The following is a 19,389-nucleotide window of genomic DNA, read 5'->3' as shown; positions in this document are numbered from 1 at the left end:
CAGCGGCACAAAGTGCAGGCCAGGCAGGGAGCGGCCTGGCCCGGCAGCCCCGCTGTGCAAGGCCCAGCCAAGCCTCTGAGAAGGGGCTCCTGTCACTTGCCAGTCTCCATCCTCCCCGGGAAGCGCAGAGCTGCGGCCAGCCCCGCTCCCCTCCCGTGGCCTTGGCTGGCCTGGGGGGAAGGAGGCTGAAGGGGAGCCCCGGTACCTCTTGAAAAGGCGGAAAGCAAAGAGAGCAAGGAATTGCCGGCCTTAGGTCTTCAAGTGCTGTTCCCAGCTTGATGTCACTTTTCAATGGGCAAAACTGCTGGCACTTCTCAGCAATGGCCTCTTATGGGCCAGCAGAAAAACTCCTCTCAGCCTCCAGCAGCTTGAACTTCCTGAGGTGTTTATCTTTCTTTTCTGAAATGTCAATCCATCAGACGGGGGATTTTGAGAAAATGGAGGAAATTTTGTGGGATTTTTCTGGAAGTTTCTGGAATTTCTCTGGATTTTTTGGGGGATTTTGTGGATTTTTTTCTGGAATTTTGTGGGATATTGCAGAGATTTAGGGAATTTTGTGGAAGTTTTGTGGAATTTTCTGGGATTTTGAGGTGATTTAGGGAATTTTGTTGGGGATTTTTTTTAAATTTTGTGAATTTTTTCTGGAATTTTGTGGGATTTTGAGAAAATTTAAAGTATTTTGTGGGATTTTTTCTGGATTTGTGTAGATTTTATGAAAATTTGAAGAATTCTGTGGAATTTTTGTACAATTACGTGGGATTTTTGTGGAATTCCTGGAATTTTCGTGTCATTTTATCAGATTTTACTGCAATTTTGTAGAATTTTTCTTGAATTCTGTGAGATTTTTGTGTAATTTTATCAGATTTTACTGGAGTTCTGTGGATTTTTTGTGGAATTTTAACATTTTTAGTGGAATTTTGTTGGATTTTGAAGAGACCTAAGGAATTCTGTGAGATTATGCTGGATTTTTGTGGACTTTTGTGGGATTTTTGTGGAAATTTTTCTGGAATTTTGTGGAATTTTGAGAAAATTTAAATATTTTTATTTAATTCTTGTGGAATTTTGTAGGTTTTGTTTAAATTTTGTGCAATTTGGAGAAAATTTAGGGAATTTCAAGGAATTTTGAGGCAATTTCGGGAACCATGAGATTTTTCTGAAATTTTGTGTAATTTTGTAAAGTTTTGGGGAATTTAGTGGGATTTTTCTGGAACTTTGAAGGATTTTTCTGGAATTTTGTGGATTTTTTCTGGAATTTTGTAGATTTTTTCTGGAATTTTGTGGGTTATTTCTGGCCATCTGTGAAAACTGGAGGAGATTTTGTGGTATAGTTCTGGAATTTGGTGAGATTTTGAGTAGATTTAGGGAATTTTGTGGAATTTTTCAGGATTTTTTTGGTAATTTAAGGTAATTTAGAGAATTTAGGTAAGGTTTTTTGTAAAATTTTGTGGATTCTTTGAGAATTTTTTTAAAGTTTTAAGGTATTTTGAGGAATTTTCTCAAATTTTGTGGAATTTTGAGGAGATTTCAAGAATTTTGAAGGATTTTTGTTGGATGTTGTGGGAATTTGAGGAGCTTTAGGGATTTTTGTTGGGTTTTTTGTGGAATTTTGTGCATTTTTTCTAAAATTTTGTGGGATTTAAAAAAAAATAAAGAATTATGGGATTTTTCATTAATTTTTGTGGAAATCATCTTGAATTCAGTGGATTTTTTTCTGCAATTTAATGGATTTTTTCTATAATTTGTGTGATTTTAAAAAAATTTAGGGAATTTTTCTGCCATTTTTTGAGATTTTTGTGGGAATTTTGTCAGATTTTACCGGAATGCTGTGGGATTTTTTTATTAATGGAGAAGACAATGGATATTTTGCCAAATCTCCTTTCACACAACAAAACTTGTGGCAGCACGACAGAAAAGAAGAAAAGAAAATCTTCGCCAGTTAGAACAGAGCCAGAGTCCCACCATTTTCCCCTCCACTTTTATTGATTTTCTACATTTAGAGGCAAACCTTCCATCTCCAAAAGCTTCCATCTCTCCCTTCCTGATGCTCTTTGCTACCCTTTAGCCTTGACCCCCACGGATCTGAGTGCTGTCCATGTGGGGCTGGGGATGCTCAGCCTGGAAAGAGAAGGTGCTGGGGAGGCCTCCCTGCAGCTCTAGGAAAGATGGGCACCGAGAGGAGAAGGCTTTCAACTGCAGGAGTGAGACTGAAGTTGCATCTAATGAAGCTGCTCTTTTCCACTCAGGCTGCTGGGGCACTGGCCCAGGCTGTGCACAGAGCCTGGGGATGCTCCATCCTTGGCAACATCCAAGGCCAGCTGGGAGCAGGGCTCTGAGCAACCTGTTCTGGGGGAAGATTGCTCAGCTTGGAACAAGATGGTCTTTAGGGTCCCTTCCAAGCCCAGCCACCCAGGGATTCCATCATTCTAGGATCTCCCTTGTCCACTTCAGCCTGGGCCTGGACTCCTGGCAGTGATGTCACAGTGCACGCTCCAGCTAGAACTTCCAGCATCCAGCAACGGCCACAACACAACCCTTGGCTCCTTGCTCCTGTGTGCTACGCTCTTCACCCTGCTGCAAGGCCACCCCTGTCACCTTGCTTATCATCTGCTCCCTGTGATACCCCCATCAGTCCTGAAAGCTCCCCATTGCCTGGAGTTCTCTATCCATCCCTGCAGGATGTCTGCATTTGTTCCAAAGAAGGTATGGTACTATTCCACGGAGGTGGACACCCCGCAGCTGTCTGGGTGGGCTGGAGCTGTGTGGGACAGTGTGGGAAAGGGACCCCACTCTGAGATTTTGCTGCCTCTGCAGGCTGTCACAGACACAGAGGAGGAGATGGAGGTCGATCCACAGATAGATGCAGAAGAAGACATGGAAGTGGATGGAGAGGAGACCCGAGAGGAAGAGATGGAGGTGGACATGAAAGACTCCATTGAAGAGATGGATGTTGATGAAAAAGATGAGGAGGAGGACATGGTCTTGGGATGAAGACCGATGCCAGCAGCAGAACAGGCAGGTGCTCCCCACGGGCAGAGTGGGTCCCCTGCTGCCAGGCTGGGGCTGGGCTGGGCACTCCCTGCTCAGGGACACGCTAGCCCATGCACTGGATTCTGGTGGCCATCCCTGGCCTGGCCTGGCCTTGCTTTGGGCCACACAAGCCCTGTTCCAGTGCCTGGGCCACAGCCCCCAGCCCCAGCCAGGCTCACTTCTGGCAGCAGAGTCCCCCTGTGCCAGTGTCCCAGCCTGGCAGCACATGGAACACCCCTCCATGCCTGACTGCACTGACCGTGCTACTTGTTTTTCTTCCAGGACTGAGGCACATCCCGGACAGAGATGCCACCCTGCTGTATATACGTTTTACAGTTGTTGTCTTCAGATCCACGTTTTAGAGTTTGCTTAAGTCTTCTGTAAATACGTCCCATGTAGTTTTGTTAGATATGTTCTTAGGTAAATAGGTTCTATAGTTTGTTGTTGTTGTTACCAATATTCTTACAATGTAAATATGTTGTGTAGTTCATTCTTGTTCCTTTTCTTCTACAAATAAACATTCTTTGTTTTTCACACCCCAGTTCTCTTTGCATTTTCTTCGGGCACATTTGCAAAGTTGTGGATTGTTTTGGGAACAATGTTTTCAGGACTCTAATAAGAATATCAAAACCGCTCTGCCACGCTCTCAGCTGCTGCAGCCCCAAAAAGCACTGGCTGTCTTTGCTCACAAAGTCACAATTGTGCTGGGAGTTCTACCACACCACAGGACAGTGATTTTTTTCTTTTTCTCCTGGAAATACTTACAGCACTTCTGGGTAGCAAGGCAAACATGAGCCTCTTTCAGTGACCCTTGAAATTGGACATGTGAAATGAGGTACACAAAGCCACAGCTGAACCTGGGATCTCTGAATGGGTCTTCACATTCTTCCCAGGAAGATGAATGGCAATCACTATTTTGGCAGGGAAACTGCATCAGCTGGCAATTTGGTGCAGAAAATGTGCTTTCTGCTCCTCTCACAGCCAAAACTCCTACCCATTTCTTGTAGGTCCTTCTTAGATAAGAACCATGTTCAGCTGAGTGACAGTGAAGCCAAATGGCAATCCAGGAATCAATTGTCCTGTACACAATCTCCTCCATCCACGTGGAAGGTTTCTCACGGGCACACAGGAGTAAGTGCAGTGGTTTAGATTTGCTAATTTCATTTTCCCAGACGGCGCACCAAAGTTATGTCGTGGTTTTAAAGCAGTAACTAAAAAATTACTAGAAAACTCACTTATTTCTTGCTGTGAGATATGGATTAGAGCAAGAGCAAAACAGGCTTAAAATTTAAAAGGAATAAAGAAAGTTTGTTAACAAAACTACAAGAATAAGAACACCAGAATAAACTTCCAGAACAACCCTTTTATCCCCCACTACCCACCATTCCCTTGTTCACATGACAACATAGAGACAAAAACTTTGGAACTTTGGTGTTTAAAACAGTCCTAATTCTTGCTAGAGTCTTTTCATCAGTCTTTGTAGAGAAACAGAAGTCTTCTTCTGTTAACCTATGGAGTTTTTTACGAGAAAACTATTTCTGTTATAGTTTTCTATTTCTCTGATGCCAACTGCCCGGAAAAATCTGTCATCAGTTCACTCCTCCCATTTCACATCACTCTGAGGTGTGTATGGGCCATGAGTCTAGGGATGTCATTTTTTAAGGATGAGTTATTCAAAGGCAAAAGTTCTCTTCATCTGTCTCTGTGAGCCTCCCTGGAAACAGAAGTTTTCTCTTTGCCTCTCAAGGCCTCAAATCTTCAACTATTATTTCTCCCTCCTCTCTTCCAGCACCTCACTGTATCACAATTACTCCACCTTTTGCTCAAAATCCACACTTTGAACACTCTATTCCTTCCAATATACTCTGTCATGAATTAAAGGAGTTTTTTCAGAACACTGTTGTCCATCTCCATAGCTTTAACAGAAAAATATTTCAGCTTATAAAGCATCTCCTTATTTTCTCTTTCCCATCTAAAACTTAACTCTTTTCCTCACTGTCTTTGATGGTTTTATGATGTCTTTTTAATGTTGATTGTCTCTCTCTCTGTCTCTCTGGGAAAAAGGAGTAATCTGTATGTTTTATCCAGGTAGTAAAAGAGTTAAAGACTGGGAAAGCTGCAGATGTTCATGGTGTCAGGTTTCAGTCCAGCAGCAGAAACTGCAAACCAAGCCAGGCCGGCCGGCTCCGTTTCTCCCCCCCCGCCCTCTGCGGCCTTGTCCGGCCTGGAGGGGGGGAGGAGGCCGAGACAGAGCCTGTTACCTCGTCAGAAGCCAGAAACCAAAGAGAACAAGAGAGCCCTGGCTTTACATCTCAAGGTGGTGTTCACAAGCTGATCTCACTTTTCAATGGTCAAAACTGCTGTCAATTCTTAGAAATGACCGAGAATTGGTCAGGAGAAAAGACTCCCATCAGTCACCATCAGCTTCAACTTCCTCCCAGCTCCCAAAGCTATCTTAAAAGTAAAGTCACCCCATGACACCAAAGAAGGCCAACAAGGCTGATGAGGGATCTGGAGCACAAATCCTGTGAGGAGTGGCTGAGGGAGCTGGGGTTGTTTATCCTGGAGAAGAGGAGGCTCAGGAAAGATAAGGCGGTGTCAGGGTAGAAGTTGGAATTGATGATGCCCAAGGTGTTTTCCAACCTTGCTGATTTCATGATTACCTGAAATCACCCTTGGAGCAGGTGCAGGATGAGCCCTGGCCATCCTTTTCAGAAGGTGCAGCAGCCCAGGTCCCTCAGCTTCTCCACACAGGCCCCAAAGCCCATCCTGTCAGTCCTGCAGAGCCTCTGCAGCTCCTCCTCATTGCCCAGAACAGGGAGCCCCACAGCCAGACACAGCAGCCCAGATGTGCCCCCCTGGCCTGTGCTGCCTCTGGCAAGGGAGCAGCACAAGGCACTGCAGGACCCTGCAGACAATTCCTGAAGCACTTGTAGGATGATCCTGCTCCCCAGGGGACGTTCCCATGGTGCCAACTGGGGAACTGAAATGGGGAGTGGGGTCAGAGAGGAAAGGGCAAACAGAGATGGGCTGTTTGCAGGGGAGGGAACAGAGGTGGGCAATAGGAAGAAATCTGGATCAGGAAGAGTAAAGAAAGCAAAGGAGAAGCAAAGGAAATGCTCAGGGCAGTTTGGGGGTGGCTGCCAGGCAGCCCTGGCTCTGAGCAACAACGTCTGCAGTGGCACAGGAAACTCACAGCTCATGGGAACAAACTTTCTGTGTGACTTCAGAGGCCACAACAGCCCTGAGTGGTTTCCCTCCTGTCCCCCAGCCCTTCCTGGCCCCAGGGGCTGATGGCATTTGTGCTCCCTCAGGTTCATCTCCCCACAGCAGCACCATGGGGGTGCTGACGCCTGCTCTGGGCAGTGCAAACAGGGGCTCCTGAGCCAGTGCTGCCGTGGCTGTGCCTGCAAGGATGCGGCACCTCTCTGAGCTGGGGGAGAGGCCAGGGCTGCACAGGGGGGATGTTGTTGGCAGCTCCATGAAGACGCTCTGGGACGCTGCCCTGGGGTGTCCAGCGCAGTGGGGATGGATCAGCCCCTGCTCTGCTGCTCCTTCCCGTCTCCCCCAGGGACCTTGCAGAGCCCCAGCCATGCTGTTTGCCCCCAGCCTGCCCACGGCCACCCTGGGGCTGCTCACGGGGGTTTTCTGTGCTGAGCTTTGGCCTGGCCGTGTTCTTGAGAGAGCCTGGACAAGGAGCCTGGAGCCCCCAGGCCCTGCCCTGAGGCGTCAGCGCTGCCCCAGCAGTGCCCATGGCCTGTCCCTGCTGCAGCCCCGGCACTGCCACCCCCAGGGCTGTGCCCGGCCCCGAGAGCACTCAGACCCTGCAGCAACACCAGGGGCAGGAGGGCAGCGGGGCAGAGACACGGGAGCAGCACTGGCAACACCAAGTGCTGCTGCTCCTGGGCACAGCTGCTGTGCCAGCACTGATCTGCCCCAGCTCTGCACACAGACACTGCTGCTGCAGCTCCAGAGAAGAGAACAAAAGGGGGATCTCTGGAGAAAACTTTGCTGGGAGACCCTTTAATTCCTTTAAAGCCACCAAGAGTGCAGCCCCTCATGGACACAGTCTGTGGCCACAGGGAAGCTATAGAGAAACAAAATGAGAAGTGGCACAAACAATGACAATTTTTTTGCGGAAAATATGGAAAACAGAAAGAAAGGGAAAAAAACCCACAACCAAACTAACAAGAAGTATCAAAGATGACTTTTATTACAAGTGATTTGCATAAATTGGCCAGCAGTTTAATGTTTTTGAAACCATACAGTCATCAGTCTCCACACTGCAGCCTTGAGCTCCTGGTTCCTCAGGCTGTAGATGAGGGGGTTCAGGGCTGGAGCCACCACTGAGTACAGAACTGACACCGCCAGATCCAGGGATGGGGAGGAGATGGAGGGAGGCTTCAGGTGTGCAAATGTGCCAGTGCTGACAAACAGGGAGACCACGGCCAGGTGAGGGAGGCAGGTGGAAAAGGCTTTGTGCCGTCCATGCTCAGAGGGGATCCTCAGCACGGCCCTGAAGATCTGCACATAGGAGAAAACAATGAACACAAAACAGCCAAGTAGCAAACACGCACTAACAGCAATGAGCCCAAGTTCTCTAGTATAGGAATTTGAGCAGGAGAGCTTGAGGATGTGTGGGATTTCACAGAAGAACTGGTCCAGGGCATTGCCCTGGCACAGGGGCAGGGAAAATATATTGGCTGTGTGCAGCAGGGCATTGAGAAAGCCACTGGCCCAGGCAGCTGCTGCCATGTGGGCACAAGCTCTGCTGCCCAGGAGGGTCTCGTAGTGCAGGGGTTTGCAGATGGACACGTAGCGATCATAGCACATGATGGTCAGGAGGGAATATTCTGCTGAGATGAAGAACACAAAACAAAAAACCTGTGCAGCACATCCTGTGTAGGAGATGTCTCTGGTGTCCCAGAGGGAATTGTGCATGGCTTTGGGCACAGTGGTGCAGATGGAGCCCAGGTCACTGAGGGCCAGGTTGAGCAGGAAGAAGAACATGGGGCTGTGCAGGTGGTGGCTGCAGGCTATGGCACTGATGATGAGGATGTTGCCCAGGAGGGCAGCCAGGGAGATGCCCAGGAAGAGGCAGAAGTGCAGGAGCTGCAGCTGCCGCGTGTCTGCCAATGCCAGCAGCAGGAAGTGGCTGATGGAGCTGCTGTTGGACATTTGCTGTGGCTGCACATGGGGACCTGTTCATGAAGAAAAAGAACAGTGACAAGTCAGGAGAGGCTGGGACTCACCTTTGTTCCTGCTCTGGGAAAACCTTCACCCAGGTCCCTGCCTGAGCTCCAGCTGTGCTGGGTGTGCCAGGAGCAGCCAGGCCTGTGCCTGGGGGCTCTCCAGGAGCCATCCCTGCCCTGCTGCCCTGGGTTTGTGGCCATGTGGCAGAGGGACAAGGCTGGATAGTCAGGATTTGACAGGGGAATCACTCCTAATGCAGAAGAGCTTGGTAGCATCTGCACACACAATTCTAAAGTACTGCAGGAGATGGTTTTAGGAATTTTTCTCCTGCCCACACATCATTCCTGGTTCTCTGGGGTCAGAAATCCCCAGAATTCTTCTGCACTCAGAGTTTACCACTGAGAGATGTGAGAGGCAAAGGATTCCCTGTGGCTTAGGGAAGGTGAGGGGCTGGATGGGCTTGTTCCCAACTGCTCTGGGTTTGCATCTTTGGCTGGAATCAGAGCACAATCACACTCCTGTGTCACCCTGGCATAAACCAGACCCTGCCCAGAGCAGAGGGATCCCTGAATGTCTCACCCTCTCTAAAGGTCTCTGGGAAAGGTCTCAGCACCCTCCTCTGCCAAGGACACTCACGGGTCCCTTGGCAAAGCCAACAGCATTTCCTCAGCTGTGACATCTCTGCCCTTCCCCGTGGGACATTCAGGGAACTCCAAGAGGCTCTGGCACAGATTTGCAGCCAGGAGGGCAGCTCAGAGCTTGGAAGGACACAGCAAGGAGATCCCCAGGTGTGCCCGTGATGGGATCTCAGGGAGGGGGCTCAGCTCATTCCCCTTTCCCATGGACTGCTTTGCCCACAGCCCCACAGGTCACAGGGAAGCTGGGACACCCCATTCTCATGGACACACCTGCCTGGCAGCAATCCCAAGGGCAGGGCCTGACTCAGCTGCTGCAGATGCCAGAGGCTCCCTGAGAGCCCCAGGTAACAATGACAATAGCAGAGCAGTGCATTCAGGCCATTTAGGAGGCTCCCAGCAGAGAGACTGAGCACCCAAAGTTACAATTCTGGCATCTCTGTAAATGTTCCAACATTACTTTGCTGATCCTGGTGTGTCCCTTTCAACTCAGAATGTTCTGTGATTCTGGGATTACAATTCCTCTTCTGCTTCTCTCATCACCCTGTTGTCTATAATCAAAAGAGAAAAAAAAAACCAAAAACCTTTTGCAACAGAGTTAGAACAGTAAAGTAAAAACCAGCTTTACTGGAAGCTTCCGGGTGTCCCAGTGGGGATGTGGCACACCCGGCCCCTTATTTCAACAATTTATGAAGGTTGATTAATTAGGGTATTTAACAGAAACATTCAATAGGAGATCCATTGCCCCAATTACACACCCCTCACTCAACCCACTGGAGTAGGTCCAAGGGTTTCTTTGCCCCACTTTTTGTTATGACTGCTCACATTCTGGTTAAAAACCAAAATGTTCTTCTTGTAGCTCCTCTTTCTGATGATAATACTATACAGTATTTCAGAAATCTATTTAGAGGGTCAGTTTATTGTTCTAAAATCTAAGAGAAAGGTTAGGAAATGTACTAGAGTTAAATCAAGATAATAGTTATAGAAGTATATAATAGTAGTTTAATAGACTTACTTAAGGATCATGATTTTATAACTATACAGTAATAGTTGACAGATCTAAAAATATATTAAAAATATATAAAAAGTAAAAATCCTTTTGTCATCATTGCAACTTTCCCACCCTGCTTAAAGAAAGAAATTGAAAACAGTCTTAGGAAATCTCCTGATCTTTACAGCAATCCCAGTCTCACCTTCCTTTGGGAAGTGTCCTCCGGAGCTGTGTCCAGGCAGGTCTGGAGCTGGGAGCAGCCCTGCCCCACACAGCCCCTCTCAGCAGCAGCCCCTGCCCTGCTCAGGGTGGCTCCTTCCCCCCACAGCTTCTCCCCAGCGCTGGGAGCAGCTCCCCGGGCCGGCTGAGAGCTGTCCCTGGCAGGCAGCAGAGTCCCTGCCCCAGCACAGCGCCCTGGGCTGCAGGACCCTGCTCTGCAGGACAGCCCTGGGCACCCCTGGCTGCTCTACACAAGGGACAGGCAGAGAATGTACTCACAGAGTCTGGAGGCACTGGCATGTTCCAGCTTTAGGAGATGCCTGCAGGAGCTGCAGCTGCATTGTCCTGCAGCCAGAGGCTTCCTGTGTCAAGGGCTGGCAGTGATTCTGCCCCAGGCACTTCTCAGCACCTTCCCAGCCCTGACTGATTGAAGCTCTCTGTGCCTCTGGGCTGTGCCCGGGGTGGCTGCAGGCAGTGCCCCAGCCCTGCTGGGCTGGCAGAAGAGCTGCTCAGCAAGAGAAATGTGCTTTTGAAGCTCTTCTTGGTTTCCAGGATTGCCCTCTGTGCCAGGAGCCTGGCCCAGCTCAGCAGCACAGACACAGCAGCAGGACTTTAATGAGCCTCTTGGGGCTTTGTGCTGAGGACCTGAACATCAGTCCCTGAGAGGGAGGGGAAGAAACCTCTCAAGAACTCCAAGTCAGAATGGAAATCCAAAGTTTCTTTTACTTTTAATGGGTCCCACTGAGGGACATGACTGAGAAAGTGTCCCCAGGCCCCAGGCAGAGCAGAGAACTGCAGGCACTGATGAGAGGTGGGGACAAAGAGAAGCCAAGTCTTGGTGCCCTGGGCCACAGCAGCCTCTGTGCCACCAAGGGCTGTGAGGAGACACCTTGTCCTGAGGCCCTGGGGCCTCCTGGCACAGCCCCAGCAAGGCTGGCCACTGTCACCCCCTTGGCCTGCCCTCAGCATCCCCCCTAGCCCACATGCCAGTGGCCTCAGGGATCTGCTGGAAGGAGTCCCTGGGGAGCCTTGCTCAGGAATGGCCCTGGGGGGCTCCTTCATGCTCCCAGCAACTGCAGCTTCTTCAAAGGACTTTGGCTTTTGTCTTGGAGTCTTTGAGAGTTTGTGCAATCCTGGCCTCCAATGATCTGCTGTAATTAGTCCCTTGAGAGGCTTTGTCAGTAACAACACTCAGTGGGGCTCATTAATGCTTCAAGGTACTTCAGGTTCTTAAGGTACTTTCCTTTTTCCTTCCCACACTGAGTCTCTGAGAAGTTTGTGCAATCATGGCCCCAATTATCTGCTTTAATGAGTCCCTTGGGAGCTTTCCATTGACACTCAGTGGGGCTCATCAATACTTTGAGATACTCAGGCCTTTTTCTGCTGCTTTGGATTTTCCTTTCCACACTGTGTCTCTGAGAGGTTTCTGTGCAATCCTGGCCTCCAGTTCTCTCCTTCAAGGAGTCCATGAAGAGCCTGTGTTGGGGATGGACCTCAGTGGCACCCATTAATGCTTTGAGAAACTTTGGGTGTCTTCCTCTGACTTGGACTCCTGGAAAGGTTTGTGCAATAATCTCCTCTCAGGCCCTGAGGTTCCAGGGCTCAGCTCCAAATGCACCACGGGGCTCATTAGGATCAAGCAAGTCCCAACAATCCATGGCTGTGCCTTGATTTCCCTCTGGTCTGGTACAGTTCATTAGGAAAGTTTCCTACAATAGTTATGGAGAAATAGTTCAAAGAGCTTCTAGGAAATATGTATTCCTATTTTAAAGGGTGTCTTTTATTCCTGTTCTCTTTAGAGCAGAGGTGATTGCAGCATTCAGTGATGGATATTGATCCAGGGTCTCTCCTAAGGAGGTCTGGCCAGGTCAGAGAAGCTGTGCCTTGAGGTCTGACCCAGTGTGGACAACCTTGCTCCACCTTCCCCAGTCCCATCCTGTCTCTCCTCACTCACCTGGGACCTGCTTTGCTCAGAGAACTGGCTGCACTCAGGCAAAGAGGGGTTTTCCTTCTTTGATTTTAGCAATCTGAAACTGCTGAGTTTCCCCATGGAAAACAGAAACCCTCCTCAAGTGTGTGCCAGCCCAAGGTGCCACCAAGGAGGTTCCCCTTCCCCAAGGCAGAACCATGCAAGGAATGTTTCAGACACACAGGGAGTTCTGCAATAAACACAAACCCAGAGTTGGCTGAAGGCAGAATTCGAGCAGCTGCTGAAGGACAGACAAGCTTTGAACTCCTTGCAGCTGAAAGCACCAAGTGGGTGGTTGGGAGGTGTGTGAGTGAGCCAAGAGTGAGGGAAGGGAAATGCAGAGAGCCCTGGAAGTGCTTCTGTGCAGCCAGGCTGTGGGGAAGGGCACTGCAGAGCTGCCCTGGGCCAGCTGTGAGGGTGGATTATCATCCCAACCTGCCCTGGGCCATTGCAAGGGGCTGTTGCCATGGACACTGCACTGACCCCACTGTGCCAGCCCTTTGCTCAGGGCTGCTGTCACTGCCCAGAGCCAGAGGGGATCCCTTGCTGGGGGCTTGTGCCACGGCCACCTGCCCTGTGCCGCGCTGGCTGCTCAGGCGTCGTGGAACCAGCAGCAAACGCCACTGCCAGGGCCAAAGGTCAGCTCAGCCAGACAGAAAGGGTCAGTGCTGCCACCTGTTTCCATGGCAGCCCTCCCTGGGACACCACACCTGGGTCACCTGTCCTGGCAATTGCCATGGAAACCCGGCTCATTGGAAATGCAACAGTGGACAAAGGTTTTAGTGGGGCCTGCCACAACAGGACAAAGGGTGGTTGTTGCAGTGTGTTTCTTGTTCATGGTCTGTTCTGTTATTGCCCAAGTTGAAGGTTTGGTCCAAATGAGACCCTCCCACATCACCTGGTCAATTTACCCTGAGTCGCCTGTAAATTCTACCTTAGACCCACTGCATGCTTGGAATTCCACTTCTGAAATCCCCTAAATTTCAACATTTGATTAATCCATGTGACCCAACTTTCCCCCTTTACCTCCTTCATTGGATGATGATTTTGTGAACCCTCCCTTTTACCCTCCCCAGGATATCTCTGATTAGCTGATGCTTTGTACCCTCCCTTTGAAACACCTCCCTATTTCAGCATTTTCTGTCTTTTGCCCCCAAGATTCCCCAGAGCAATAAATCCTCTGTTATCCCATGCAAAAGACCTCCCTCTCATCCTTGTCTCCTCAGAGCACAGACTGACAGCCAAAAGCCACAGAGCGAGTGCTCCAGTCACACCTGGGATCATCCTGCTCCTGGGCTGTGACCCACTCCTGGTGCGGCCCAGAGTGACAGAGCCAGATCAGCTCCAGCCCAATGTGTTACAGAGTGACTCTTGCCAAGGAACTTTGTGCTGCTGTCACTTCATATTAAATCTGGTTTTTGCTGCTCCCTTGCCGGGGATTTTTCAAGCGCTCTCAAGCCCTCGTTGGTGACAGGGTGAAGGAGCCCTGGCCCAGGCTCCGGCCCTGGGGGACACAGGGATGCTGCCGGGGGGTCCCTGTCCCCCTGTCCCACCCCCACGGCCCCAGCCCCGTCCCTGTGTCAGGCTCTGGGGTCGATCTGATGGAACATCGTCTGGGGGAGGCTGCGGCACCGGGGGTGGGGGAACCCGGGGGGACAGGGGACCCCGCTGTGCAGGAGCAGCGTTGGACTTCTCTGGGGGGAACTGTGAGGGGGGCTGGGGTGGTGTGACCTCCCCAGTGACCTCACATTGTCCCCTGTGATGTCACACAGACACCTGTGATGTCACACAGACACCTGTGATGTCACACTGCCCCCTGTGATGTCACACTGCCCCCTATGATGTCACAGTCCACTCTGGGCAGCCCTTGTGATGTCACAGAGAGAACTCTGGTATGTCATCCTGTGATGTCATACAGCTGTGGTGGGATGTCACAGAAGACTGTAATGTCACAAAGACAACAGATATTGTCACAGTCTACTGTGATGTCACAGCCTGCTCTATGATGTTACACAGCCACATTCTGATGTCACAAACCACTCTCTGATGTCACAGAGCCACCCTCTATGATGGCAGAGTGTGCTCTATGGCCTCACACCCTCCTCTGTGATGTCACAGCCAGCTCTGTGATGTCACAACCCCATCAGTGATGTCACCCAGCCCTCTTTGTGATGTCATACAGACACCCTGTGATGTCACAGAACACACTTTGACCTCACAGCCAGGTCTGTGATGTCATACAGCCATGCCATGATGTCACAGCCTGCTCTGTGATGTCATATATCTAATGTCTAATGTCACAGTCCTCTCTGTGATGTCCCAGCCTGCTCTGTGATGTCACAGAATCCCCTCTATGATGCTGTAGCTGCTCAGTGACCTCACACAACAAACTCTGTGATGTCCCAGCCCCATCTGTGGCCTCACACAACCCACTCTGAGCTGTCACACAGCCCCTTTCTGACATCCCAGCTGCTCTGGGGCTCCAGGACACAGCCCCAGAGGTGCCACTGTGACACAGCCCCCTCTGGGACATCGCACAGCCCCTGCCAGTGCTGAGCCCCTGGGAGCTCTGTCTGGGCCTGCTCGTGTCCCTGAGCTGCCCTGGCAGGGCCCCAGCCCTGCTGGGCTGTGCTCAGGAGCTGCTCCTGGCCAGAGCTGTCTCTCTGCAGCGCTGCCCTTGCCAGGAGCTGCCTCTGGGCCAGGAGCCCGGCCCAGCTCAGCAGCACAGACACAGCACCAGCACTTTCATCACCCTCTCGGGCCTTTGGGGCTCTTTGCATCACACTCAGTCCCTCCGAGTGTGCTCCAGAAACTTCTCCAGAGCTCCAAGTCAGATGGAAACACTGAAGTTTCTTGTAGTTGAAATGAAAGACACGGCTGAGAAAGCGTCCCCAGGTTCCAGGCAGAGCAGAACACTGGAGGCCCTGATGGCAGCTGGGGACAAGCAAGGGAAAGGTGTCTGTGGTGCTGAGCAAAGCTGGATGTGTTTCAGGAATGCCAAGGGCCAAGGGCTGAGCCCCAGCCCCTGGCAAGGCAGATGCTGTCCCTCCCTCATTGCTCAGGGCTCTTCCCGGGCCACTGGCATGTGGGGATGTGCAATGCCAAGGGCAGCACCATGGGGCGGCCCCTGCCAGGCTGCTGAGCAGGGACAAGGAGGCAATGAGGCCCCAGGGCTGCCAGGGTCACTTGTCCCCTGCTGGCCTCAGGCCCAGGGCCAGCAGCCATGGCCAAAGGGCTGCACAAGTTGCCTCTGGCAGGGCCTTTCAGCTGCTGCCCATCCCTGTGCCCTCTCCAGCCCAGGCTGTCCTACGGTGTCCATGCCCTGTGCCTCTGTCCCTGCAGGCTGTCGTCATCCCCTGCCTGCTCCACCTCGTTGGGCCCTTCCTTTGCTGACATCCCAGATCCCACAAAAATATCCACAAATGTCCACAAAATTAAAGAAAAATCCCACAAAATTCCCTACATCTCCTCAATATCCCAGAAAATACAAGAACCATCTCACAAAATGATTACCAATTTCCACAAAAACCAAGAAAAATCCCTCAAAATTCTTCAAGTCTTTTCCAAATCCCACAAAATTCTCGAATATCACCACAAAATTCCAGAAAAATCCCACAAATTTCCCTAGATCTTCTCAAAACCCAACTAAATTCCTGCAACATCTCACAAAATCTCCAACATTTCCCACAAAATCTAAGAATAATTCCTCAAAACTCTTCAAGTCTCCTCCGAATCCCACAAAATCCCACAAAAATCCCACAAAATAAAAGAAAAATCCATCAAAATCTCCTCAATATCACACAAAATTTTAGAGAAGCCCAAAAAAATTCCAGAAAAATCCCACAAAATTCCCTAAATTTTCTCAAAACTCTACCAAATTCCAGCAACATCCACAAAATGTCCACCAATGTCCACAAAATTTCACAAAAATTCCACAAAATTCCAGTAAAATCTGATGAAATTGTTAGCGTTCAGGAACACACATAATCACAGAATGATTATATGAAGGTGCTTTATTGAAGAGCTCTGGGTGTCAGGGGTACACAGACCCAAATCTGACCCATCTTGGTTTTCAGCTGAACATGTTTTATACTCTATCATTATACAACTTACATATTAATTATTAAACTTACATTGTTCTATTGTATGCATTGTTTTTACCCAAGCATGGATTTCTCGTGTTCCCCCCTCAACCCCCTAACATTGTTCCTCATGTTCTTTAAACAATAATTATATCTAATCACATCTAACAATTCTATCATTTATCATATATTGATTACACAGGTGCAGTTTGACCTGATCTTTAGCAAGCACAAGGCCTAACATTTCCCAGGACCTACTTTTCCCAGGGCTTGCCAAACCCAACTTTCTTTCTGAGTCCCCAAATTTTCTATGATTTTAAAACCTTTTACTATCATTCCCCCTTTTGAAAGCATTTTCACTTCACTATAAGTGCAAATGTTTTCACTTGATACAGTCCTTTGTTTCTGAGTTTACACTCGATGTTCTTCGAATCCTTGATTGATGTAAACACTGTCCTGGATGCTGTCAGGAACTGGAGAACCAGAAGATGGTGGGGGTGGATCTCGTCTCAGTGCCTTTATTATTTTCTGGTTCCAGGACGTTTTCTTCTGTATTTCTCCCTTGAAGACGCTGTAAACTAACCAAATTGCTAAGAATACAATTAGTAAGATTATCACACTCTCAATGGTAGATTTAATCCATGAACTCACATTCCACCCTAACCCTTTGAAGATTTTGCCTAACCAACTTGTAGTCAAATCCTTTTGCTCTTCCTGTGCTTTGTGCTCTATTTGTTGCAACTGATTGAGGTCATATTCTACATCTGCAGTCACATTTGGGATGTGGACACAGCAATGATCAATCCATCCCTTTAAAAACCCACACACTCCATGCTCTTTCAGGAGTAGTAAATTGTAATTGTATGTTTAGTTCTTTAAATCTTACCCAGGTCACTCTTGCTAATTTATCTACCTGACCTGTAAGTTTGTACAACATTTCTTTTTTCTGATAGTTTGCTATAGGACCGAGCAAAGACTCCAGGGCCCACCCAAATTTCTCATCACTAGAGGGTTCTTTCCAAGTGTCGTCTTGATTCTGTTCCTATCCTAATCTTCCCTAGCTATGCCTCTGTCTTGCCTCTGAGTTAATTTTGCCGTTTTTAGCATCCGTACCAAAATTAATTTTTGCTTTAGCAGTTTTACCAATGCCTCTGCACCCCAATGACATTTGTTACGTTTAATTTATAGAACTTCTCTCATTATCAAGGGCTTTAACACTATTTGTCTTTGTGCAGTTACATACCACTCTTCTGAATTCTTTTGTGCATTTAGCAAATGTCCCAATTTCTCATCTTCTATGGAATATTTTGGTTTTGGAGGCGAATTAAATTGAGATACATTAACTTTTAAAGATATCAATGCCATTGTTCTTTGCACTTTTTGAGCAATCTGTCGAGCTGTCCAGTCTGCTTTTCAATTTTTTTTACAAATTTTGGAGTTTCTTGATTGGTGAGCTTTGCAGTGCATAATTGCTACTTGTTCAGGTTTTTGTCTTGCTTTTCTCAATTGCAGGACTGCATCTTGATGTTTAATGTGTGTACATTGAGAAGACAGCAGTCTTCTTTCTTTCCACAGTACTCTGTGGACATGCACTACTCCAAAGCACACTTTGAGCCAGCCCAGATGTTTACCCTTTTCCCTGTACTCAATTCTAGTGCTCTGCTTAAGGCAACCAGTTCTGGCCTCTGGGCAGATGGATTTGCTGATAATGCTTTTGCCTCCACCATTGTACTGACTGTTGTTACCGCATATCCAGCGTATCTGGTCCCGTTCTCCACCAAGCTGCTTCCATCTGTCAATAGCTCTCACTCTGCTTGCTCTAGTGGGATGTCTTTCAGGTCTTCTCTTGCCAAATAGGTGTCCTCTATTCCTTCTACACAGTCATGCTCTAATGGGCCTTCTTCAATTGTGGTACCTAGGAACAGAGCTGGATTCAAGAGGTCAGTTGTCTTTAGTGTGACATCACCCTGCTCAGTCAGGATTACCTGGAATTTCATCATCCTGCTTGGAGATAGCCAATGGCCCCTCTTTTGTTCTAAAACAGTGCTCACCATGTGTGGCACATAGACATCTATGTGTCTCCCCATCGTGAGTTTCCTGGCTTCTTGTGTCAGCATCACGGTGGCTGCAACTGCCCGCAGGCATGAAGGCCATCCAGCACTCACCTTGTCAAGCTGTTTGGAAAAGCAGCCTACCGGCCTTTCCCAGCTTCCCAAACCTTGGGTCAGCACTCCCAGTGCTAGGTGGAGTCTTTCATGCACAAACAGCTGGAAATCTTTGGACAAATCTGGCAATCCTAACGCCGGAGCAGTTGTCAATGCCTCCTTCAGTTTGAGGAAGGCCTCCTTCTGTGCTCTGCCCCAGGTAAACGGCTGCGTCTTCTGGGCCTCATCCAGGGCTTTTGCAATTAGTCCATAGTCCATGATCCACAGGCAGCACCACCCTGTCATCCCAAGGAAGACTCGCAGCTCATGCAGGTTCTGGGGTTCTGCAATAGCACAAATAGCTTGAATACAATTAGTACCCAGCTTACACTGCCCTTGTGAGATTTCACATCCCAGGCAAATCACAGTCTGCCAGGCAATTTGTGCCTTTTCTTTAGACTCCTCATATCCTCCCATGTGGAGACTTTTGTGGCAGAATGGTTAGCCGAGAAAGGCCATGACTGTACAAACTTGCTAGAGATAAAACATAACTAGTGTAGAGACAGTTTCAAGGCCGGACTGCCCTTGAGATGTGGGGAGGAGAACAAGAATGTGGTAAACAGAACGAAAAAGAAGGAACAGGGACGGTTTGGTAATCGCAAGAATGCAGAGGCAGATAGCTATGTTTTGCAGTGTTGTAGATAGCAGAATAACCAATGATGAGCTATACTTTTGCAATATGTATGAGCTAATTAAATCATGTATTTAAACACGAGTATAAGGATCAATAAACGAGATTTGCTTGACGACCACCTGGTGTCTGCGTCTCCCTTCTCCGACAAATGGTGACCCCGACGTCGACCCCCTGCTGAAAAGAAAGCGGGGGAGAGAACGCGCCACGGTCGGTGAAGTAGTGTTGGGGCCCGATGCGCCGGGGTCGGTGCTAAACGACGAAGGGAGAGCACCCTCAAGGATCACATCGGTGGTCTTGAGCCATACGTGCTGCCGGAGCCGGAGAGGTGCAACAGCGCTGACGACAAAAATGGACAGGCAAGCAGCATATGATTTATTTTTGGGGTTATTAGATAAGCTGGGGGTTAGAGACATAAATCCTAGAAAAGACGTACCG

The 19,389-nt window shown here is 48.9% G+C and overlaps 1 protein-coding gene across 1 annotated transcript; it reads right to left on the bottom strand.

Moving 5' to 3' along the window:
* Positions 1–7,272: 7,272 nt before the first annotated feature.
* Positions 7,273–8,205, bottom strand: LOC131590719 (olfactory receptor 14J1-like). Its single transcript, XM_058860990.1, has one exon. It carries the CDS (start codon positions 8,203–8,205, stop codon positions 7,273–7,275), a length of 933 nt encoding a protein of 310 aa, XP_058716973.1.
* Positions 8,206–19,389: the final 11,184 nt, after the last annotated feature.

Source organism: Poecile atricapillus, chromosome 34 (assembly GCF_030490865.1).
Source record: "Poecile atricapillus isolate bPoeAtr1 chromosome 34, bPoeAtr1.hap1, whole genome shotgun sequence".
NCBI lineage: Eukaryota > Metazoa > Chordata > Aves > Passeriformes > Paridae > Poecile > Poecile atricapillus.
Note: the sequence above shows the minus strand (reverse complement) of the source record. Positions and strands in the feature narration are given on the sequence as shown.